This window comes from Gadus macrocephalus, chromosome 21 (genome assembly GCF_031168955.1).
Source record: "Gadus macrocephalus chromosome 21, ASM3116895v1".
Classification (NCBI taxonomy): domain Eukaryota; kingdom Metazoa; phylum Chordata; class Actinopteri; order Gadiformes; family Gadidae; genus Gadus; species Gadus macrocephalus.
In genome coordinates this window covers 6,870,327-6,895,343 of record NC_082402.1, presented here as the reverse complement: position 1 = coordinate 6,895,343, position 25,017 = coordinate 6,870,327, and the positions used below count along the sequence as shown (strand labels likewise).

Sequence of the window (25,017 nt, the reverse complement as noted above, 5' to 3'; positions counted from 1 at the left end):
ATTCTCATCACCAAGTCCAAAAAGTTGGATTATGTATTATCTTTTACATGGTAATGAGGTTAACTAGGCATAGTGTCCTTCAATACGGTATCCCCCTTATCACTCCTCAAACCTCCTAACAAAGTGCAACGAAACGGGATGAATCGAATAGGCTTTTAGTGCTCTTTCACCGGGCAGTAGCCCACCGCTGTGCTCACCTCGCTCCTTCTCCCCCCTCCTCCCACCTCCTCCCACCCGCACGGCAGAGCCCTCTGCCACCTCCTTCTCTCCCACCCACCAGTGGCACGCCGTGCACCCTGTTCCACACTATGCACCCTGTCCTCCGCAGACCTGCTCCGTGGTGCCCTGCTCACCGTGCTCCTCCTGCTGTAGTTTTAAACCAGAGTGCCGTGTGTGATTCACTGACTAACGTTGTGTATCTCCTCTTCTTTCCCTCTGTTTTCACCTCCACCACCACCACCACCTCCACTACCCCGCATGGTCCCATTTATATTGAATTTGCAAAACACTGCACACGTTTTGATCTCATTTACACGGTGCACTTCCTTCCCCACCTTTACTCTTGTGTGTGTGGGTGTGTGTGTGTGTGTGTGTGGTTCCGGTGTGTCATGACTCAACATCCCCCCCCCCCCACCCGTCCCTCCCTTGTTTCCTCCTTCCTCCCTTGTTTACTTTTACCCTTGCTTCGCTCTCGCTCTCGCTCTCTCTCGCTCCCTTCCTTCTTTGTTTCTCTCAGTCCATTTTCATGTTTCCGCCCTCCTTCTCGTCCTGCTCCTCGCTCTCCTCGCTCCCCCCTTCCCTTGACTCCATCTCCGAGTTTGAGAACGGCCTAACCGACATCTCGGAGGACGAGGGCGCGGCGGAGGACGCCGACGCCCTGCGGGCTCCCTGGGCGCTCCCCTTGAACGCCCTCGTCTCGTCCACCTTCCTGGACCTGTGTCTGCCCGACGGGGACCGCCTCCCGCACACCCACCACCACCACCACCACTCTGTTATTTACCCGGTCCCCAGCCACTCCCACACACCCCACTCCCTCAGCCAAGAGGCTTTGAGGGAGGAGCTTACCGGTCAGGCAGCGCCCGTAGCGATCGTAGGGGCCGCTAGTGGGCAGGGCTGGTTCTCTCCAAGGGGTGTGGTTAAATACGTGTCCTTTGTCCTGTGTTTCATGTCCCTTCTGGGCAAGAACGTCAGCGTCGCCGTGCCGGCCGAGACGTTCGCGAGCATTAAAAAGAAAATGGGCATTTTGACAAGCACCTTGTCCAGGATGATAGCAAGTCGAGTGGGAAAATTGACCTCACTTTTCACTACGACCTCAAAATTCATAAGCCAAATCGCTAGTGTTGTGGGTGTGAGACTCGCGATCTCAATGCAGTTTCTGAAATGCCATCTGCCCACCAGGGTCCTCCGTCTGGTCTCTGCAGTACCCAGGCACCCTCTTCTGTCAAACATACCCTCTCTCTCCTCCGGCACCTCCCTCTCCTGTCTCTCCACCCTCTTCTCTCTCGCTGCTCTTCCCTCCATCACCGCCTTCTCCAGGCCTCCGCGGCTCTCCTCCTTCTCGCTGTCCCTCCTGTTTGCATCCCTGCGACGCTACCTTGCTAACCCCTCCCCGTACTTCCTTCCCTGCCTCCTGGTCGCCTTCCTATTGGTCGTCATGCTGACCGCCAGCCAGTCCCTGGGCTTGGCCTTGATCATAGCCACACCCCTTGGGCTGACCCTGTGCTTCCTGGAGAGCATGGCCGCCCGTCAGAGGAGGGCCGTGTTGCCGGTGTTCAGTTCAGACGCGCCGAGCGGCCGCTCCGGGGAGCACAGCACGAGCAAGCGGTGCTCAAGCCCCACCCGCACCCCTCCCCGCATGAGATACCACGCACACCCAAACACGGAATGGACGCAGGAGATGTGCGACCCTGCAGCGTAGATACACAAACCAACACACACAACCCTGTAACCCATCATCACTGTGTGTGTGTGTGTGTGTGTGTGTGTGTGTGTGTGTGTGTGTGTGTGTGTGTTCGTGTTCGTTCTCCCTTTTTTCCCCTCACTCCTTGACCTCCCCCTGCTTCTCACCTGCTTGTCCTGCTTGTAAGTAATGAAGAGGCTGCATTATAGATATATGAGTAGAGCTTTTAAACACGGGGACAGACGAGAGAAAAATATTAAATTAAAATACCATAAGGTTTGATACCTGACTTTATATAAAGTTATATTCTAATGTGTGTACATTGTTGTAAAGTAAATGTAGGTGAATATTGAGTTCAAACGTTTTAAACCTAACCTTTTATTCTTATATTGCACTTTATAGATTTACCGAGTTCGCTTTTGATGCTTGCGTATGCTGTTGAGTATCTTGGCTGCAGAATTCGAAGCCTTTGCTATTAATAGATGAGCATCTACGCCTCACTTTGAAAAACAATAATATACTATAATAGACGTACCATATTCAGTAAGGCACCCTTTGAATTCCTGAAGTATCCAAAAAAAAAATATGCTGTGCATAGTTAAATAGTGTTTGATGCTTAAAGTCGATGCAGTTAAAGGCACTACTGTTATATGTAGTAACAAACAAAGACAAAAACAGTTCAGGGTTTGGAAGCCTAAGTATCTTCTGTCAGAAGCGTTTGTGTTGGCAGTGTTATCGGGACAAAATACAATTCTACAATGCTCTACATTAATTCCACATCCTTGGACAACCGTTATATAAGAGTTAAGTTAATTTGGGTTAAGCTCACGCTTCGCCATCATTAATCTTCACATCACATGGCCAACAGTCAGAGTTCAAATTTCACCTGACCCGATACATCCCCTCCAACGGAGCTACTCAGCCCGAAACGTCATTTCCATTTCACTTTTTATTTTTTTTATTCATGACATTGTCTCTACATTGTCATGACCGCCTACGCCATGGCTACGGTCAAAGGTCGAGGAGGCGGAGTCAAGTACAGGCCACCCCGAAGCTGCGCCCACCCAGGTCTGTGGGGCCAATCCCCCTTCCTTGCAAAAAAAATATTTTCACTGATGAAAAAAGTATTATTTTTCTCTATGTATGAATACTGTTACAGTATAAATTATTGTTTACAAGGATGTCGCTGTATCTGGTATTTCACAGTATTATTTTAGCATGCTTGTAGTTCTGTGTTCCCATGCATGGTAGAGATAATCTGTTACTCTCTCTGATCAAATGCCATCAGTTACAAGGACCTGAATAGCTGGCCCCTGCCCAGGTTCACATCCCCCCCACCCCACCCCCCCAAATAGGATTACATGTTAGTCTGTCAATCTTCTGTCGTGGGTCACTGGGTCGCTTTTTGTTATTACTCCATCTGTTTTATTAAGAGGTAGAGATGGACAGCTTGTTAAAGACCCAATCTGACACTATTCAATTTTAGTTAGCAAAGTTCCAAAAATGGATGTTCTACTATGAAGCGGCATCGTTTCTGTCCCTGCGGGAGCTTCAAATATGATTCGATTTGAATCCCAGATTTGGTCTTTAAGATGAGGGTTTAAAATCGCATGGACAAATGGGTGACCCTGAGCCCAAGGCACCTGTTCATTCCTGTTGGATTTTGGTTCTTACTTTTGGTTGTGTTTTTGTGGCTGCTGCTTCTGGGTGTGGGCGGATTCTCTTTTGGTTTTGGTGTGTTGAGGTTTTCTTGTTTGCAGGAACATGGGTACAAAGTGCTGCAATAGCGAATCTGACGCGTGTATGTGTGTTGAGTCTATGTACCCATCTTCCTTCCTTCATCACAGCTCATTTCCTTTGGTCTCACCACATGCCTGCCTGGTGTTTTGAATAACATTTTTTAGGTTTACCACATATTTCACGTATTTGTTTTGCCATTGTATGGAATGGATTGTCATCCATTCCTAGATTTAAAGTCTTTGGACGTTTTATAATCCTTATTATTTACAAATCTGCTTATTACTTCACATTTTTCATTTTATTTATATTTTTTTCTCTCCATTGTATTTTGTGGTGTGTGTGTCTTTGCCTTCCAGAGTCCAATGAGAGTGCATGGGCAGAATATTTATGTGAGGCACAGTAATTTGATGTTGGAGGTTGGTACCGGTGAAGTCTGATTGTTTGAACATAGGACCCGTATTGAATGAACTCTGGCGGCACCTACCTGTTACAATCAGAACTACATTCTTCTCTGTACTGTGCAGTACAGGTCCGCTGCCCTCTGGCACTCTCAGGCTCTGTGTGCATGCACTTGTGTTGTGTACTGTGTGCGTTTTCTGTGTGTGTGTGTGTCAGGGCTAGACTCAATTCACTTTCTGATCAACTAGTTTCAACGAAACTCCTAATTCCACGCTAATGCATGGTTTGAAAGGGTAATCTGAATTGACACTAGCCCTCTTGTGTGCGTATGTGCGCGTATACCCGTGTGCAAAGGGCTGGACTGTTGCATGCTCCGTGCGCATGTTGAGTTTTTTTACCACCATTTGTCCGTGCCGTGTTTTACCGATTGGTGATTGGTTAATGGGATTTGCTAGGGAGCTGCGTTTTAACCCAACTAACCCTGCCTCCCTAACACAAAAGGCCTCTTCCTGTTTTCTATCTGATTGTGATTGGCTGCCAGTTTGACTTGCAGTTTTATTAACCTTATATAAACAACAGCCCCCCTCAGTAGAAAATGGCACCAGAAGTGACGTAAACATACTAAAATATGTTGTTTCATTTCTAATATAGTCAAATCTGCTGGTTCTTTTAATACGTAAACATCTAAACAGTAGAACGTCATATATACAATACATTTTCTCAATACTGGTAAACAGTTATTTGATATACATCTTCATCTCTTTATAAACAACATTCAAAAACAGCAGTTCCTACAATAAAAATATAGGAACAGTCACGAGATGAAGATAGCTGACTGCTTCTTGGGTCGGTAATAGATGAAATAGTATAACATCCAACCTGTCACTGTTGGTACCATGTTCTGTTAGGGGTCCCAGTTTTACTGTTTTTAAAAAGAAACCAAAAATACGAAGAAGCCTGATCTCACTGCAGCACACTCAGACAAACGCACTCAAACACACACAAACACACACAATAGCACTAATGAACCCTGACTGCAGTGAGGTCTGGCGTCCGTCATCCCCTCTTGATTGACAGACTGATGTATCTGTAACCTCCGTTGTCCCCCCCCCATCCCCATTTATGTCCCTCTTCCCTTTTCTCTCATTTTATCCCTTGACCTATGACCCACCCTTCTCTGTCTCCCCTTCACCTCCCCTTCATCTTCCCATCCCTCCCCATGCCATTTCTCCCCTCCCCACCGTCCACAACACCTTGCCCATCCCACTATAAACATCCCACCCTGACCCTGACCCGCCCCCATCCCTTCCCCCCTCCTACCCCCTCCCTCCCCCACTAGGACCATGATAAGACCCAGGAGGATGTGCTGAGGCACCAGGCTAGCATTAGCCAGCTAAAGCGCTCCTTTATGGAGGCGCCGCCCCCCTCACCTCCTCAACCCAACCAGTGGGAGAAACGCTTCAGCTCCTCCCCAGCCGCCACGCTCCGTGCACAGCACCACCCCCCGGAGCAACCAGCGGTAGGTCTTGATGTAGTCTGGCTGGTGCTCTCTGACCTCGCTGCGTGGAGACGGCCCGTCGACAACGTGGATCACTGGGCTACCCGACAGGGGGAAAGAGAACATGTGGAATGTTATGCGTGTGTGTTGGCACACTATAAGTATTTTGATTAGTTTACTTTGTACAATTTATTTGTACAGATGTCGCAATGTATTTTATCATCTGTGTATCTATGCATCTCTCTAGTTGTGTATCTATACATCTAATCTATGTATTTATACATCTATCGATTCACCTATCAACCTATACATCTAACTACCATTGAATCTACACATCCATCTATTGTAGTATCTTTACGCCTCTCTCTTGAGCTACACTGTTTCTTGTTTTGCCGCCTCTATGTGTACATCTAATTGCATCCAGTGTGGATCTCATGGGAGTGTGTCCCTCTCGTCATTACTGCCGTTTCTCGGCCAGGCCCCTTGTTGTCTGGCTGGCTTTGATGTCACAAGCTGTTCATGAAAACTTTTTATACTAGAGATCTTTTCAATGACTTGTGAAAGACCGTTGGTACTCTGACTCCTACTGGGGCCATTGCTTTCCTTTGAAGCTTTTAATGATGGTGAAGAGTGTCGTAGCAGACAAAAGTAGTTTTCTACCTCCCCCATGGTGTACTGTGTTGGTCCGCCGATTGGACAAGCAAGGGTCTGTTCATCAATGGCTACATGCTTTCATATTGGCTGAGTTTCACATTATTTCCCTTAACTATTACAGAATAACGTATTTGTGCTGCTGAGTGCTGCTTTATCATGGCCCGTCTGAACTTATTAACAAGCCTCTACAGTTATGGAACCTAGAGTCTAACTGGAGTTGATGGAGATTTGCTGAATTTTCAAGGGGACAAGGGAGAGATAGAAAATGGGAGCAATCCGCAATCATGTTTCAGAGCTTTAATTGGAATTGGGCACAACTAATAATATAATTTGGTCTAGCTAGACAGAGATGTGTGTGTCTGTGTGTGTGCTTGCACATTTGTGTTATTAACTCAATAATGCATTTATTCAAAACTCTCTCACTTCTCACAAAATGGATATTTCTGTTTACTTGTATGACTGTGCTGTAACCGTGTGTCTGTATCTCTCTCTGCATGTGTGTTGCTGTTCTAGAGCCTTGAAGAGGAGATAGCCTTCATTCTTTTCAATAGAGACCCATGCTTTGGTCTTCACTATTCTGCCGTTGCGGCTGCTCGCAGTGAATTTAAGCCAACACTAGACGATGCTCTATCCTCTTATTTCACCACTACTACTATCCTTTCTGCTACCACTACTGCTATAGCTACAACTGCTTCTGTTTTGACCACTAATGCCTCTTCTACCACTGCTACTGCTGAGTCTGACTCCATCTTCAGTACTAACTCCACGCCACTAGGGGGAGCTCTCGTTACATCACAGCGATCTTCTGCCGAGGTGCCAGTAATGTCAGCACTAAGCATTTTGGGTCAATTTACTTCTCATTCGACCTAATGATGCACAGTGCTTGGCTAAGCTTAGTGCCAATTTTGTTATTGGGTTGAATTGTATTTTGATGTACAATAATTAAAAACGCTCCATGAATTGGTTTAATGGTACGTAAAATGACTCAAAGACTTGAATAGCTTAATACTTTATGATACGCTCATACTTTTAGACCTGTTGAAGATGGATCTCTGTTGCCTGCTCCGAATGCCGGACCACTTCGTTCATTTTCCTTCCTTCTGGGAAAATGTGTTGTTTGATATATTTGTGGATGCAAACTGACCCTTTAGAAGGCATTCTAATCAGTCATGGATGCTTGTGAATGATGAGGTTCATTTTTTGTGTTTGATTATGAACGGTCGGGTACTTGAGGATGATGCTATCCAAAAATATCCGCACTACACATTATTCAGACAATCCATTTTTGACTTCTTCCATCTTGTCCACATGGTACCAGTGACCTACAAAGACTGTTTGAAGCCTCTGTCGGGGACCGTATGTGATCCATCACCCACCCTGTACTGAAGCTTAATGTCCCAGTCGGCACTGGCTGGTTGTTGGAAAACTTTTGACAGTCCACTGTCATCCTATCCTAATGATGAGATGGAAAGAGTCTGCGCTGAACTGTCTAAATAACCCATAATCCTCTAATGTTCTCCTCAGTGTTATGTTTTCTGTGAACTTTACAGATAACATTTCTCCAATGTTATCGCCATGTGACTAATGGACCTCTGTTATCTTGAACTCTCCTTCCCTTTCTTTTGTATTATTCTGCCGCCTGCTGTTCAGAATATGCACAAACTTTGACAAGTCAAGAAATATGATCAAGCAACTTGTATTCTATTGCATATAGTGAACAGAATGTCGAAATTGTAACGTGACAATTTGACATTTGGCTATTGCCCAATTAGAGCGCCCAGTTCACTGGCCCGTGGTTTTCGGCGTAACCACAACCAGTGCTTGGATGTTGAAATGTGTTGCAGAGGACATTCTAGCTGATTGTTGTTTTTCCGCGGTATTTACTTGTCGTTTTTTTGTTACACAGGCCAGTGTCCCAACAGAGGTTTCCGCAGCCGATAACAACAGCTTCCCTGATACCAAAGAGCCTGGAAAGGTGGCCCTAACCGCTTTATAACCTCTTTTTAGTTCAGTTCCTTCCTCGCTGCCCTTTTCCATCCATGCTCTATTGAACTTTCTTCACTTTTCAATTTAAATCCATACATTTTGTATCTCCTTCAACTGAATCTGGCCGCATCTCTTTCTCCTGTAATCGCCTCTTCATTCCAGCTGTTTCCATGGGCAGAATTGTCCACTTCTCATCTTTTTTTGTCTTCGTTCATCCTTTTTTTCAACGTTGATCAATTTAAGTTAGTTGTTTTGTGTCTGATTGCTTTAAGGGTTATTTGTTTTGTTATTTTTTAAGTTCTGTTTTCATGCGTTTGTGGTTTTTTTTCCTCTGTGTGTTGTGTTCTGGTGTGTGTCTTCATGTGTGCGCACACTTCTGTGTGTGTGTGTGTCTCTGTGCGTGCGTGTGTGTGTATGTTGTTATAGACGGCCCAAGTTGAAATAGAAGAGACTCATGTCATCCAGGAGGTTTCCAAGGAAACCAAGCCTGCTACGGTCACAGTGACTGTTAGCCCCTCCCCCGACGCACCAGAAGGTGTGGCTTTGCAGCCGGAGGTCAGGGAGCAGGAAGTTGTGGTCGTGGTGGAAGAGGCCTCGGACACGGCCACCAGGGCTCGGCAAGAGAGCGTTTCGTCCGAGAGCGAGAGCGACGAGGAGGCGGAGTATCAGCCCAACCTGCCGTCGCCCATCTCTCACACGCTCATACCCGAGGAGAAGGAGGAGGAGGTAGAGGAGGTGGAGAGGGAGGAACAGGGAGAGCAGGAGAAGGGTGTTGAGCCCGACCCCATTACCAAAGAGACCGCTCCCCATCCCATCGAAGCCAGCCAATCCGCTCAGGATGTTGAGGAGAGGGAGAACGGGGCCGAGGAAGAGAAAGGGGAGACGGACGACAGCACAGAAGATCCCATGATGACACCAGACGAAGTCCCCAACGGCCACGCCCTCCCTGAGGAGGAAGCCCCCGGAATGGCTGCTATGGCCGAGGAAGAGGAGGCTAAAGTAAACGGAGAGTCCCCGATGGCAGACTCAGAGCCCCGCCCCCAGGTTATTTGTTGCTCCGAGGTAATTAATCCTTTGGGCCAATCGTGGCACATCGCTGACCTTTTGGTCCCGCCTACCAACCCTAGACATGCCCATTGTCCCTGCATCCCGCAGCCATCGACCCCTCCTGCTCAGTTACATCCCACACCCACGTCTCCTATCCCCTGTACAGTTCGTAGCGCCCCAAGCTCATGTCTTAATCTAAAGGAGGGGTGCTGCTTTGAGACATATTTACCATCCTGTACACCTAGTTCATATAGGGAATAGATAAAAATGTGGAAACGCCAATTTGATAGCGCAAACAGAGCCTTTAACCTCTCCGTCTGCTCAAGGCTGTAGCCATCAAAGCGACTCCCCCTCAAGGCATAGAGATCAGATGATCGTCCCCGTCCCGTCCCGAAGACGTCAGTCCCCTAGTGTTGTGACTGTAGCGGTAGCCCCCTGCTGTGTTGGTGGATGTGACCATGGACCATCCACATAAACCCTTTGAGTTGACCATCTCATTTTTATGTGCATCTTCCCAGTCCAATCCCATAGCGTGCCGTGTGGCCAGCTCCAGCTCCATTTCTACGTTTCATTCACACACCTTTTTGTTTTCATGTGATGGGAGGGGAATTTGTCATGCGGCCTATCATGCAGTTCAAATGCTTTTGAGTGCATCAATGCTCTGCATGTGATACTCTTTCATCCTTACTGCGTGTGGGCGTGCGTGCGTCTGTCTGTCTGTCTGTATTTGCCCTCATTTAATCTTTGCCAGTGATGAGTCATTTGACATTGGTGTCTTTAATTGGTCTCTATGGCAACAGCAAGGTAAAAAAACTAAAATGAAAAAGATCCCACACTGCCAAACATTTCTGACTGGGGCACCGGTGTCTTGATGTGAGAGTCACCTTCTGCACGCTATTTACATGGCCGGGCTCGTTGAGTTTGCATGTGATTTGCGTGGGCGTGATTCTGGGTCCGTGTCGGGTGTTTAGGCTCCTCCTTCCGTGTGCCGTGATTTGCTTCCGCACGGTGACTGCCCGTGTGCATGTGTTTTCCTTAGCCGTGTCCTGTGAGCGTTACACACACGTGGTTCTGTGTTCGGCGTTGTGACGTGAGTGAGGCCTTCTTGCATGCTGCCGGGTTCACGTCGCAATGTTGTTTGTGTCACCGTGTTTATTGCATGTGTCAGTGGAAGGTGAATGGGTTGTTCCTGAATGCATGATCCACGGGGGTGGGCGATCTGAATACATGTGCATGATTCTGTCTGGGTGTAGTAGTGCATGTATGCTGGCTGTGTCTTGTGTTTTACCCCACTGGGGTCAAAAAGTCGTACGATGGTTAATAAATGTAAATGGCTTCTAGGATGCGCCCATGATGAAGTCTGTCTCGCGATCATATCCTCATTGCTTTTCCGCTTTATTGCGCTTGTTGTGTTGAAAGCAATTCTGAGCCCATCTGTGCACGTGGGTGTCGTGCCACAACCCTCCTGCCTGTGTGCACTCGGGTGGCAGCCTAACCTCCCCCACCTGGCCTCTCTCTCCCCCGCAGCCTCCGGTGGTGAAGACCGAGATGGTGACCATATCCGACACCTTCGCCGCCCAGAAGACCCACATCACCACGAAGGAAGTGCCCATCGTGCACACGGAAACCAAGACCATCACTTACGAGGCAGCACAGGTGCACGACGCATACACGCATGCACACGGATGCAGGCAGACACGTGCACACACACTGTTGAGTCAGCCTGTACTGTTTTGTAAGCCTGTCTGATTGATTGGATTTTAGGTTTGCTGGTGAACCGTTCATCATTTGCCATTCTGTGTGTTATTTACAGTTGGATAACAACGGTGAGGGGGATCCTGGGGTTCTGATGACGGCCCAGACCATCACATCTGAATCTCTGTGTACAACCACGACCACACACATAACCAAGGTCACACACACACACGCAAACGAGTTTCCTCCATACACCCGCCATGTGCGGCATTACATTGAGTGCTTTGTATTTGTCTGTTATATTTTGGCATCGCTTATTTATCTTGGCGTCAGAGTTGCACGGCCGATTCAGCCGAGAATATTCAGCATGTCCATGTGCACGTGTCTCCCGCAGACGCTGAAGGGCGGCCTATCGGAGACGAGGATCGAGAAGCGCATCGTCATCACCGGGGACTCTGACATAGACCATGATCAGGTGAGCTGTTAGCCGGCATAGGAGTGGACGCCGTAGCGGTCAATCATCATGGGACCATCAACAGCGCTCGCTCCGCCAACCAGCACATCAAGCCAGTTGTAGAGGCCCCCCCGCCTCTGGGTTTAATTAACCTCACCTTCACCACCACCCATCTAGCAAGACCCATTTTCCAGCTCCATCAACTCCTTAACTACCATTGGTTGTTTGTGAACACACTTCTCGTTCCTCTGTCTGCTCTCCTTCTAATCCTGTAATGATTAGAAGACTTTTTTAGTTGGCTGTACTTTACTGAGAGGGTTAATAGGAGGACTGTGATGTAAGTCTGTGTCGGTGAGGTCATGCTGACTGGCCCGCCTCTTCTTCCTGTTGTCTGGACTCACTCAATAACAGTGTTGGTCAATGCTCAACCTATTTGTGATCCAAATATCCTGTTTTTCATGGCAAAGTTGGAAGGTCATATTTGGATCAGAGCATTGTGTCTTTTATTTCTTTGTTGTGTTTTTCTCCCTCCCCCCAATATGTGATGTCAGACATGTTTCGAGCTATGTGGCATCCCATAGTTTCTTAAGAAATTAAATGGGGGGGAAAAACACAAACCTTTGACACTAAATCCAGCACTTTCTTTGTTTTTTGCGTTTAGCCTCTGTCTCATTTATTATTTCCTTTCCCTCCACCCCATCACCCATTGCCTGCCCTGCTCGCTGCCCCCACCGTGTGGTTGCCCCATGGTACTGCAGGCTCTGGCCCAAGCCATTAAGGAGGCCAAAGAACAGCACCCTGACATGTCAGTCACCAGAGTGGTGGTTCATAAGGAAACTGAGCTGGCTGAGGAGGACGAGTGACTGAAGGTAACAAACAGAAACAAACATTTCATTATGTATAGGGAACGCTAAGGGTTATCGGTCTGGTTTCTACAGAACGGGTTTGTGGTGAGAGGAATGGGACCGTTATGCAAAAGGAGTTAACAGGAGGGAGAAGTTTGGGGTACTTTTAATGACCCAAAAGTCGGCCATTTACTTTTAACGACCCAAAAGTGACACTCAGAACACAGTAGTGTGTCACTCCTTCTACCAGGATTTACTGTGTTTAAAAGTTTGAAATCTGACACAGTTGTCGCAGTTTCAGAGGCAAAAACAGCCAAAAGTCCTTCTATGCCGATGCATGCAGAAACCTTATTACTAGTGCAAAACCGTGATGGTTCACTCATAGTACTGGAGATTAACCTTTTGAGTGTCCTCCTTCACCATATGACTCAGTTAACTGGTTGTTAACTCGTTCTAATAGCTTGTGTTCACTCTCACTCCTCTTCACCCGATGCAGATGCAGAGCTGAAGGACCCCTGAAATGGTTTCCACGTTTAACCACCCTGTTCACCCCATGATAACCCAACCTTGACCCATTTGAAGAGGAGGAGGAGGAGGGGGAGTGGCAAGAGGACGAGTAGCAAGGGCCATAGGAGAGGAAGAGGAGGAGGGGAGAAGGAGTCATTTTTCTGTTTGTCTTTGGTGCTTCAAAAGTCCCTCACTCCCTCACAAAAGTCAAAGGAAAGAAATATCCTCACACTTTCAGAAGGAAAAAAAAGAACCACTTTGTTAGCATAACATTTGTAGCGTGTTTTTATTCCAATTGTTTTAATAGTGCTTTTTTTTTTCTCCAATTTGTATGCTTTCGCAAAAGAGAACATAAATCCTTGGAGAAGCTGATACCATGTCTGATAGGAGGTGTGATGGTAGTATTTCAACCAGTACTGTAATCTGGAGTATCCCATAAACTGGTTACGCAGGACCAAATACACACAGACTAATGTACTTTTAGACTAATTACACCAAAGCAATTTGCATCGTGCTGTTATCAGCACATGGTATTAGTCGTTTCCCATCATTTAAAAACATTTAACAAATACAAAACATCCCTCCCATATTCCATCTCTGGCTATCTCTCGTTACAGTGGAGCTAGGATGGAACATGGATTGAAATAGTCTTCGTGGGGAGATGGCTAATTCTGCAGGAGGAATGGCAGACCGGTCTTGACCCGTTGTATCTAGGATCCAAGTGTTTTCGTCATGTTCCATTTTGCCAGGCATTTGTGTCGAGGGAATGGTGGTGTCCATTTGGTTTGCATTAGTCATAAGCAGCCGCTATAGAAAGGGAGCTGTAATTGAAATATTCACAGTAACACCACTACCCCTCTTTGCTGTAACGTCATCCACATTCCTACGTCGGTGACTTGTGCTGAAAGCCAGTTTGTTTTTAAATGTATCTTCGTTTTTTATTACCATTTGAGATGTTATAAAAACCTGTTTACTATGGAAATTATTTTAAAGACCGTTATACACCAGCCAATCTAAACTTGGTTTCAAAACAAATTCATCCTTGGAATCCAAATGGTGCATGACACAGTTAAGGGAGACACTTTTTTTTAAAAACCCGTTTTCCGTCTGCAGGTCAAATATTGGTTAGGTTGGTTTCACGGTAAATAATACATATTTATCCGTCATTATTGATAAATGGGAGTAGCACAACAACATTCAGTTGATGTGGTTCTCGATCGCAACACGAACTTGGGCTCCTTCGGTTCTTGTAGTAATTGTTCGGTTCAAACGTGTTTTTGTTGTGCCGCGGGGAGAAGAGATAGCTGGCATGTTGAGCGATTAATTAGGCTTCATCGATTAGTTCGGTTTCATCGATTGGTTCGGGGTCATCGTTGAGGTACCGCTTGATTGGTTGCACAGCACATGGGCAGTTGAGCTGTTCTGAATCCTGGATAAATACTGGGTTGTCATACACACACAGGCTTTGAGGTACGGTAGTGAAACGAAAAACTGGCATTTTTTATAATATGCATATTACAACATGCGACGGGACCAAAATATTGCAACAGCAAACGTATCTGGACTTGACAAAATTATTTTTCCTTGTGTGTGTTGTACTGTATCTCGACAACGAGGCGCCTGGTGTGGTGCGCTATTGGCCCTCACTATAATCTATAAAAGTTAAAACCAAAAGCTCAGAAGGATCTTTGAAGCGCATGTTTGGCCGTGGAGATGCGAGAAACTGGCTGTACTGATGAGAGAGACTAACTGGAAGACTAAGTGAACACGTGTCGGGATGTGTAGAGCTCCCATCTGGGCTAGACCTGAGATGTGATGTTTGATGTGCAGTCTGGAGGATTGAGGGAGAAAGTTGTGAGAATTACAATCGCATTCACCTCCCATATTTTGTAGCCTTTTTGACCGGTTCTGGTGCAAGTGCTGTGTTCCAGCAAGGCACCGCAATACAAAACAACTGTAAAAAGATCTGATTATAAGAACGATTGCCCAGGACTGTTTGACCTTGTTCTTTTCAGCCCCAATAAGACCTCTGTCAACATCTATATTCTGGTGTTTACGTGGACGAACATGAATCTAGTGTGGTGGATGTAAACAAGCTTTGCATCTGTTGCAGAACTTTAGTCTCTGTTGCCAAGCAAAATGTTATGCAGAGAAGTGAACGGATTTGGTGTGACTTATCCAAATGTTTTGGTTTTCCATTTCATTTTTTTTTTTTGTATTGTATTTTTTATTTGAGGCGATACATTTAGCCAGCTTCTATTGACCACCGTACTCTTTTTAACTATCGAGATAATTCAATGAAGCCAACATGGTACTCTATTGGGAGACGCCGGTCTGAATACTACTATGCTGTTATATGACATTCCAGAGGGTGGGTCACCTGGTCGACCCTCTCAACAACAAAACCATTTCCAAAAGCATCGCTTACTAAAAAAATGATTCAACTTCAATGTAATCATCTTTTTGTATTTTTTTTTCCTCCATTTTAATTGAATGTCTTTTCTCTGTGAACCTGTTGCGTCTGACACTTGGCCCTCGGTATACTCTCTTTGATATCTCTTTATATATTTTAGAGTGATTTCATTTTCTTTCTTCTGCGTGTGTGTGTGTGGAAGGTTTAAAGAAAAGAAACACACAAATATGATTCACATCATTGGAGTCCTCTTCCAGGAGCATAGCTCAGTTTGACTGGATTCCCAGGGGCGTTGGTGCTGTATCTGGACCCAGAGCTCAGGATCCCTGTTCCCTGGAGGTTGGTCTTCCTAGATATATGTACTCATTTGAACACAATGGATCTTTTAGTGTTGGAGATACCACTTAATTGATATTTGTTTTGTTTTAACCAAAAGCCGTAAAAAGAACCTTGGACTAAATGATAGATTCGCCCCCTAGTCCATCTTGAGCAACCGATTATCGTCTTACCACGGAAACGCTCATTACCACCTCGAACATTGTCTTATTTCTCTGTAGGCTTATTTATTTCTGGCTTCAAGAACAAAAGCAACCAGGATAGAAAACTTTTTTCAAATGTTTCAGGTACCCGCTAAATGTAATGAACGCATGGGTACAGTTAATTTGTTGAATTACACAAGTAAGATTGGTGTATCACTTTTTAACCATGTTTTAACTCGACCTGTATAACTGCATAAGTACATTATTTTGGAAGAGCAAACCCCTCCATCAGTTAACAGTGTGCCCAGTTGTGGGCCATCAGGCACTGGAGCTTCCTTAGAAGAGCCCCGCCCTCGATTCTCTCTTAGCCAACCAATGACCACCAATAGTTTCACTTATGAGCAGCTTGATATTAAAATGTGTCGTGCACATCCCTTCACAGCCACCCCTGTCTTGTGTAACACTGTTTAAATAAAGGATTGTTATACTCTGAAGAAAGGGTTTTCATCCATTTGTTTTTCACAACACCTCATTCCGTTATTCTTCTTTCCGCCAATAAGGCCCCTTTTTAGTGTTATAAAAATGGCTAAATCCATTTTTTTTAATGTTTTCTTCTACATAATTTTAATTTTAATCGAACACCTAATAACAACGGAACAGTGGCTAACACAATATTATCGCCATTTAATCATAAAATGGTGACTGGGATGTAAGAAGCTAGAGGTAGGAGGTTGAATTGTTGATGGGGTTTATTTAATTTAATATTAAAACATTGACACTTGCTTCCCAAAGGTGCTTTCCAGTCCTGTAACATGTATTTGCCATTCTGCTGTGCCACAGCTCCGAAGCCGACTATAGTCCCGCTACCTACAACATCACAGCAATGAACTTCTGAAAACGATAAGTGAAGCCATTCGTTTCGTTAGTTGGAGTCTTGTTGTGCTGTGTAGCTGTATTGCGACCAGACGCTCCTCCGCTTGGCCGACGCAGTGTCGTGAAGTGGCCTGAAGATGGCGCCCCTGTCCTGCGGAAACACCGACAGCTCGTCCACTGGAGAGGAATGAAAAGAGGTGCGCCGCGTGTGGGTAAATAAAGACGACTGACGAAAGTAATTGCTTTCTTAAAAACCGTATCGATTTATTTTAATCCAAACACAAGTTGTTTGCTATTATAGCAGATAATGATGACTCGAGGGATGACTTGAAAGAGGGAAATGGTGTTTTTCTTTTTGGGGGGGGGGGGGGGGGGGTGGTTGCTCTGTACCTCAGCCAGAATGAGATGAGACGTCAGAAATGTAAAGTGAAAATGTCTGTAGGTAATCCAAGGGACAACCCACACGAATCACAACACGTACGCCTACAGCTCCAGGATTAGAATAAACATTTCTATTTAAATCCGGCAGAGGGGGTGGTATATGGAAGTAGGCCTATATTTAATATGACGCAGCCCTCCTGTTATCCTTTGAACGCATAGTTCTGTCCAACAGTGGAACTTTAAACTTTTAAAGTCTGACCTTTTGTCGGTTCGACGATCTCTAGAGAGCCTATTTATTTTGCGAGCATAACTTTCCCATTCCGATTGACACATTGGTGAAAACAAAGAGCCTACCTGTTTTTTGTAGATGGTATACTATCGGACTAGGTGACGTGATAAATTGATAGGGGATGTGTCGTCTACTTAATATTTATTTTGAATCACAAATGTTTATATACAGTTGTTTACATAAACTTTAAATTCCTGCATGGACTGTGGTGTAATTTATCATTGCTGCTATAGATGATCTTGGACTATTGTTTTCTGTGTATCCCATATGCTTGAAATGTTTTCCTTCGCTGCTGTACCAAAAACGGCCCCTAGGAGGACGTTAACGTTTTCTAACGTTAAAGGCACCCAGTGCAACTTTCGAGGCTTAAAAATAAACATTCCATTTCTAGTCTTTTTTACACGTAGTAAGTTTCAATAACTCCATACCATTACATACCGACATTTAAGCAGCAAAGATGAGACGTCGTTGTGTGGTGAGAACTGATACAAAATCGATAACAACAACAATGCCGCCATTTTCTTTATTTTTTGTCACCTACAATAAATAAAGCAGGCTTCCAGTCAATGGAAAAATGGCTTCTCCCCACCGGCGATTGTTGTTGTTTACGATTTTCTATCAGTTCTCACCACACAACGACGTCTCATCTTTGCTCCTTGAATGTCGATATGTAATGGTATGGAGTTATTGAAACTTACTACGTGTAAAAAAGACTAGAAATTGAATGTTTATTTTTCATTGAATGTTTACATAAAGTTGCACTGGGTGCCTTTAACGTCTCACGCAGGATCATGGTGTCATCTCAAAGGAATGGTTTCAACTTGTGGAAAAACATGAACAACGTGTCTAGAACCTGACAACATGCTTACCTTGTCCTAGTTTCCACCAAATGTAGACTATCAATTGACACAGTAGCAGGCAGACAGATACAAACAGCACAAGGCCTAGAAAAGCGAAGGGCATAGAGCCGTCTGTCTGGCCGACTGTTTGTCTGAGCAGTAGGGTCAGATCGACCAGTGGACCACTCAGCACCTTCATGCTTTGCCTGACGAGAAAGTAAAAAAAAAAAGCTGTGATTTAGTAGTAGGAGTGAGAGTGAGGGAGAGAGGAACACACAGCACAGATCTCCTTTCCTGTTTTAGAGGACACAATATACTAGATGAGCCGGTGAACATGCTAGTAAAAAATACACGTCAGTTTGAATTCATTAAATAAAGTGAAAAACATGAAAGGATAGATGATGAAAAAGCAGGAGAGAAAATCAATAGTGGTGGAAAGACGAAAAGGATGAGAATCAGAGGAAGAGCGAGAGAGGATGATGAAAAGGACGAGTGTTTTGATGTTATTGGGTAAACAAAAATTTGATGAAAATTTAGTAAAAAGTTCCCCACCAAACTTTAGAGGGTTAAGAGGGCCGAGACTAATGCTTGGGTGGAAATACAATTCTAAAAAGTGTACTCCTAATAGCTTGTTTCGGCTTGCTACAGCTAAAAGCAAAAATAACGTCCTAGCAGATGAGGTTATATGGAAAGTGACTAGACAAAAAGGCCCAGAAAGCTACCAAATATCCTGCGGGTAGTCAGAAGGAAATCAGATTTAAAAGCAATGTCAACTTACCTTCTCTGACGCTGGTCAGTTTGCAGGTTATCAAAGGTGATTTGAAAATAAGCTTGTATTGCAGATGGTGCACAAATGTCCTCAGCTTACTTCATCCGCCTTTGAAACGATGAAATCATCCACTCTTTGATTTGAATTCACTCAGGATTTCAATGTGAGGTTATTGACCGTGACTCGAGCACATGAGAGCACAATCTAGTCTATGAGTCAGGTTCTAATAAACCGTGGAAAGCAGCCTTCATCTTCCATCCTCCCGGTGAAAGTCCAACAGGTCGAGTTTCAGTGCTCGGGGCGGCCAAAATCAGCAACCAAATACCCCAAATAGTAATTAACCTCCATGGAACACTGGAGGGTAAAACAGTACAACCCTTATGCCTCTTTTCTTTCAATCCAGAAGTGAGTGTTCAACCCCTGTGTCGTTCTGGGGCGTAATCAAGAAAGTGTCTCTGTCTTTTCACTCGCTAAGTTGTGTCTGTGTGGTTTCTCTCTGATAGGAACACAACAGTGGCTCTGGCTGGTCGATTTAAATGACCTTTGTTCTCTTACAACAGTTCAACCTTGTGATTGCTAAGAAGATTAACACACACACACACACACACACACACACACACACACACACACACACACACACACACACACACACACACACACACACACACACACACACACCCCCCCCGTACTTGGTCTTACTTTATTCAGATTTTGTGTGTGTTTTGGCGCCAGGGTAGTCTGACATTAGTTGAACCTTAACCCCCCCACATACCAAACACATACTTACAACCCACACACACACACACACACACACACACACACACACACACACACACACACTAATAACCCATATACATACATACACACACCACTAACAAACGGCAACATGCACACACACACACACCTCTTTAACTGCCATTTAATGTGCACATTTCCATGCACCCATGCACTTTGTAACTGCGTATCTCTGTAATTTTCAACCCATCTCTCCAGCATTGTAAATACATATGTAACCTTTTAGTGTCTCTCTCCAACTGTTTATCTAGCCTGGCACCTCACTCTCTCTATTCATTCTTGTCTCTCTCTCGCTCTCTCTCTCTCTCTATCTCTCTTTTTCTTGCTCTCTCTTTTGCTCTATATCTTGCTCTATCGCTGTCTCTCTCTGTCTTTCTCCCTCCATTTCCTGTTTCTTGCAGTTTGATAGTTGATGGGTCAGACTCCACTCTAAAAGTTGGGGACTTAAAGACTTCCACCACAGCATCCAACTCCTCCAAGTAAATACATTTAAGACCACTTGATAACCGCTTTTTACTCCTCTTTTATTAACCCTTTCCTCGGCTCCTCTCTGAACTCTAGTGTGAGTGCACCCTGCCCTCACACTAGGCCATCTGGCCGTGGCCGTTGGCCGTTTTCACACCTAACCGTGCTCAACTGGTCTCATTGTTCTCTGGCCTGCACTCACACTAGGCCATCTGGCCGTGGCCGTTGGCCGTCGCAACTGTGGCCCACGGTAGGCTCTTGTACATACGTCATCACGTCGTAACACGTCATCACCAAGCGTCCGCTGCATGGACCATAATAAAGTCTGCTGCCAGTCAGAGTGGACAACAACACATAGAACACAGTTCGCACTTTGCTGAGTCTTTTGCTTATTTGGAGCTCAGATAGAGCCCACTCTCACTGCTGGTTTTTTTTTTAATATCTTCGCACTCCCCTGGCAGCCATGATGATGGAGTCGCTCATTAACGCAGGAGCATTGTCCCCTGTGATTCCGTTACTTTTTTGATGCTGGTTGTTTCACAGAATATATGTGATCAGCTGGCAGACATCGTCTGTGGTACTTGGTTGTCCATGTGCTTCTTCCTCCAGAGCCAAGGGCCAGAAGTCCAGTGCAGGAAAGGCCGGATCTGTTGCTAAGTAACTGGTCACTCCGAGCACGCCATCGTTAAAACACTGGCTGGCATGTCGCCATGGCGATGCAGTGCGGGAATTTAACCACAAGCAGCAGCGGAGGAGTAAAGTCTGAGCTGTATGCAGGGGAAACGCTTGTGTGTGTTAACACCCTGTCTGTCAGGTATTAGCCATCCCATAGTCGATCTGCTCGCTGACCTTTGACCTCCGTGTTCTTACCATGCCCCTCCTCTGACCTATAGTGTCGTCAACCCCACCACAGTCCGCTGCCACTGGAGGACACACACATACGCACGAAGAATACACGAACGCACTCACACATGCGCGCGCAGTCGCGCACACACAAGCATGCACACACACAAATTCAAACGGTAGAGTGGATCCCTTTCCAGGACACGTCGTGTTGGGGGTCTGAGCGATGGTGACCCTTATTACTTGGCTTTGGGTAACCACGTCTAGGGCAGTGATTGGGCAGTAAAATAAATATTGGACTGGTGGAGTGGTAGCATGTATCACAGTCAATAGAGCGGTCAATCAAACACTACTCAATCAGGACTCATTTGTTTCCGTGTGAAATCACACGATAAAAAGCTGTCACTGTGTGTTTATTTGATCTTCTTAAATGTGTGAGTGTATGTTGTCTGATTGGAAGTGTGTGTGTGTGTGTGTGTGTGTGGGTGTGGGAGCGAGAGTGTCTTTGTGCAATTATGTACACTGTGTGTGTGTGTGTGTGTGTGTGTGTCCTATTATAAATTAGCAGTGGACGAGAGACTAGTCTACTCCTCTCATCAACTGAAGCGCCAGGGCTGTTATCGAACAATGCCCATACACGGCCTCACTCCCAGCCAACTTCCGGCTTGCTCGTTTCTCTGGGATCTGTGCCATGTTGTCTCATCATCCAACTTATCAACGTCCTCGTCTGGACCCTCTCTCCCTTTGTATCAGACGCGGCCGTGCCTGTGCCGCTCACATATCTTGTTATTAAGGCCCAGAAGAACAGTGTACAGCTTCTTCACAGTAATCTGTCCGTGAACAAACCTTATGGATGCTTTGTCTTTCTGAGTCTCTCCTGGTGATATGGCCTCTTGTCACCTCAGTACCAAGGGCTGGACAGAACATCGGATGACCTTTCTAAAGGAGCGAGTTTCTCTTCAGAAGAGTTCCAGTGTTTTTCCACGATTCTCTCATTCATATCGCATATAAGGCAAGATATTGATATAATCCTTCTAAGGGAAAAGGGAAATTCTCCCACACATATTATTCTGTCTGGCTGCTCTTCTGCCTGCCTGTCTGTCTGCCTGTTTGTTGTCCATCTGTTGCCTGCCTGTCGGCCTGTGTGTCAATCGATCCGTCTGTCTGTCTATCTGTCTCTGTCATGTCGGCTTCTCTCATGTTCTCTCAGCCTCTACATGCGAGAGTTTTCCACATTCAAATACACTTAGTAAACGATATACACACACACACAGGAGACCATCAACTATTAAGTGGTTCTGTATTCTCCACAATCGTGTTCACCGCTCTATACACGCTGCTGTTGAGCCGGAGTGACGGTGGCACATACGCCGGAGAGTATTTCGGAGTGGAGGCTGTTCCGCGGACAGCTGTTCCCCGGAGCACGTGGTTGCGGAGGGAACACAAACCCTTTTAATTCTCCGCTAAAGAGGCCGGCGGCGGGCGGCGCTAACCGCCCGAGGGATGAACCCTCGCCGACTACGCCGATCCCTGACAGCTGAGCGCGTTCACGTCTCCGCTGGCTGCTGGTATTCATATGCATATGCCTCACATGCATTTCATCGTTATTCCCGCTTATCCCTTTCCATGTACGGTTCCGATTTTTGTTTCCCAGAAAAAAATTACTAAGCTGAAGGTCGATGGTTGAAGTAAACATGTTAACGCAGTCACACGCTTCTTGCACATGCATTTTGAATAATGTGGTTGCGTAGGGTTAAAAATAGAAAACAAACTATATGGATTCACGACCTTTGCTCTGCTTCTTGATTCTTGGCTTCTTTTAGCCCTCCCGGGCCAAAATAAATCTGTATTTAGTAAAAAAATTAATAAAAATGATATAAAAACCTCATCTCAGGTAGGCCTATCAGCGATGGGCCAATGTTCTACAAATGCTTTCTATCTATCTGCAGAGCAGTGGTTTATTAATTATGATAGATGGATATTACATGATGTTCTCTGAGGGCTACAGGTGGACTTAGTGGCAGAGCCGTGACGTTAAAGTGTGACACAAGGTAATTAAATTAACTCCGGGAATAGTTCCCCTCAGTGGCTCTAGTGTGTGTGTGTGTGTGTGCGCGTGTGTGTGCGTGTGTGTGTGTGTGTGTGTGTGTGTGTGTGTGTGCGCACGCGAGCACGTGCATGTGCTTGCGCTTAACCTTGATTTTTTTAATTATCTTTCAGTTGTCATAACAACGTCCTAGCCATGATGTTAGTTAGCATACAGTGTATTTGGTCGAGGGGTCATTGATGACGATGGTTGCCATAGCTACTAGTAATGAGATTCCCTGCCTTCGAGTGTTGCGTAAGAGGCGATGGCATTTACCTACAATCAGAATGACGGAATGGAGGGCGTCACGTTGGCACGTCGGTGAACTATTGTGAGAGATGTCAATCAAACGCCCTACTCTAGACCAATTAAAAAGCCATGCACTTCGCATTCATATGCGGATGCTTGCAATACCCGTCATTTAATGTTGAAGTATGTCGTCGTCAATGCTGTCAACGTATGTAATGGTATCTAATAGGCCTATCATATCATTATATAATATAATATAGGCTGTAAAGATGTAGTAGGCTACTGTTTGTATAAAAGAGAGGTTAATTTTTGCATGTAGTATCAAAGGGCTGAGTTCTATATGAACTGGGAATATGACTATAAAGGTTTCTGCTCCGTAAACCCAGCAGCAGCACTGAATTATTAACCGATTTGTTTTTACCCTTTTATTTTTGCTTTATCAACCCTTCTGGGGTCTTCTATTCCATCCCATTCTCTGTCCCTGTATTGTAGGCCACTCTGTTAACTATGTTCTGTTCCTCTCTGATGCTCTCCCTCCTAATCTGTAGCCGCGTTTACATGGCACATCTGATCCGCATAGATTTGGCATTGTGAATTTGATTTTAATGAAAGCACAGCAGGAGAGAGCTTTTCTCTGCCTGCTCCTTCAATTAAGAAGGAGGAGGACAGCAAAGCTATGTCAATTTCTCGTCCGATCTTTATATTTACCCCCACCTCCAAGAGAACATTCTCCTCGAAGGTCCAATTGCGAACTACTGCAGCTGCCATCTCTCTAAGTTAAGAAGTATTTTAACGTTCAGCCTGCAAAAGTACTAGTAGTAGCCTACTCATTTACAGTTATCTCGGACGCGCGCGCACACGATACATGAACACGTCATAAACACCCATGTCCCGTCGCGCGCGCACACACACACACACACACACACACACACACTCACACTCACTCTTAGGCTCACAGACACAGACACACTCTTAGGCTCACTGACACACACACACACACACCGAGTCCCATTGCCTTAGGGTTTAGGGCTCAAACTCTTTTCCGTACGCTGCAACACCTCTGGGTTCTTACACCTTGGGTTCCAGTGGTCTCAACCCCAGTAAGAACAGAGAATAACGGGATGGTAGGGGGAGGAGAGGAGGTGGAGGGGCAGAGCATGATATCAAATGGAAGAGAGAGAGAGAGAGAGAGAGAGAGAGAGAGAGAGAGAGAGAGAGAGAGAGAGAGAGAGAGAGAGAGAGAGAGAGAGAGAGAGAGAGAGAGAGAGAGAGAGAGAGAGAGAGAGAGAGAGAGAGAGAATCAATAGATTCTCTATGAAAGGAAGTTGTTCAGATTCTTGAACGCAAACACACACACACACACACGTGTGGAAGATGACAGACGACCAGAGATGGCGAGAGAGTCAGAGCTGTGAAATCAGAGATGATTACATTGTTGCAAATGAGTTTGTGTTTCAATATTATGGAGAGGGGAGAAGAGAGGAAGCTGTGAGCACTAGACAGGACGTGGGATCTGAACCAGGGAGAGAACGCCAGAGGAGCGGACACGTTGTTCCGTCATGAGATAAACGTGCAGCTCTCAAAGGAATAAATAAGTTGATTATTTGTTTCTTATTAATAGACGGATGAAGAGAGGGCGGCCGGGTGGTTTACTGAATCATGTGTTCTGACTCCCATCTGGATGGGAATCTGGTTTTGAATGGGATCGATTCCCCAGTGTCCACAGCCCAACTCACCCCTTCACTAAATTATAGTTTTATTCACTGGGAGTTGCTTCGGATACAAGTGAATACCAAATGCAGACCAGATGC

The 25,017-nt window shown here is 45.5% G+C and overlaps 1 protein-coding gene and 1 long non-coding RNA gene across 10 annotated transcripts in view; one reads left to right on the top strand and one right to left on the bottom strand.

Annotated features, from left to right (window-relative positions):
- epb41l2 (erythrocyte membrane protein band 4.1 like 2) overlaps window positions 1–16,115 on the top strand; it is a 46,447-nt gene extending 30,332 nt beyond the window's left edge. The window contains exons 15-23 of one of the 9 annotated variants that reach the window (XM_060041791.1): window positions 2,918–2,968; window positions 5,379–5,558; window positions 8,098–8,166; window positions 8,604–9,239; window positions 10,752–10,880; window positions 11,038–11,136; window positions 11,314–11,394; window positions 12,132–12,242; window positions 12,721–16,115. In XM_060041791.1, the coding sequence (XP_059897774.1) occupies window positions 2,918–2,968; window positions 5,379–5,558; window positions 8,098–8,166; window positions 8,604–9,239; window positions 10,752–10,880; window positions 11,038–11,136; window positions 11,314–11,394; window positions 12,132–12,236 (1,350 nt within the window). In that variant the 3' untranslated portion in view covers window positions 12,237–12,242; window positions 12,721–16,115. The other 8 variants (XM_060041790.1, XM_060041795.1, XM_060041794.1 and 5 more) reach the window with 8 other exon arrangements.
- Window positions 12,957–19,287, bottom strand: LOC132449907 (uncharacterized). Its single transcript, XR_009523695.1, has 3 exons — window positions 18,778–19,287; window positions 18,030–18,205; window positions 12,957–16,667 (listed from the first exon to the last, which is right to left on the bottom strand). It is a non-coding gene; the product is annotated as an uncharacterized LOC132449907 (long non-coding RNA).
- Window positions 19,288–25,017: the final 5,730 nt, after the last annotated feature.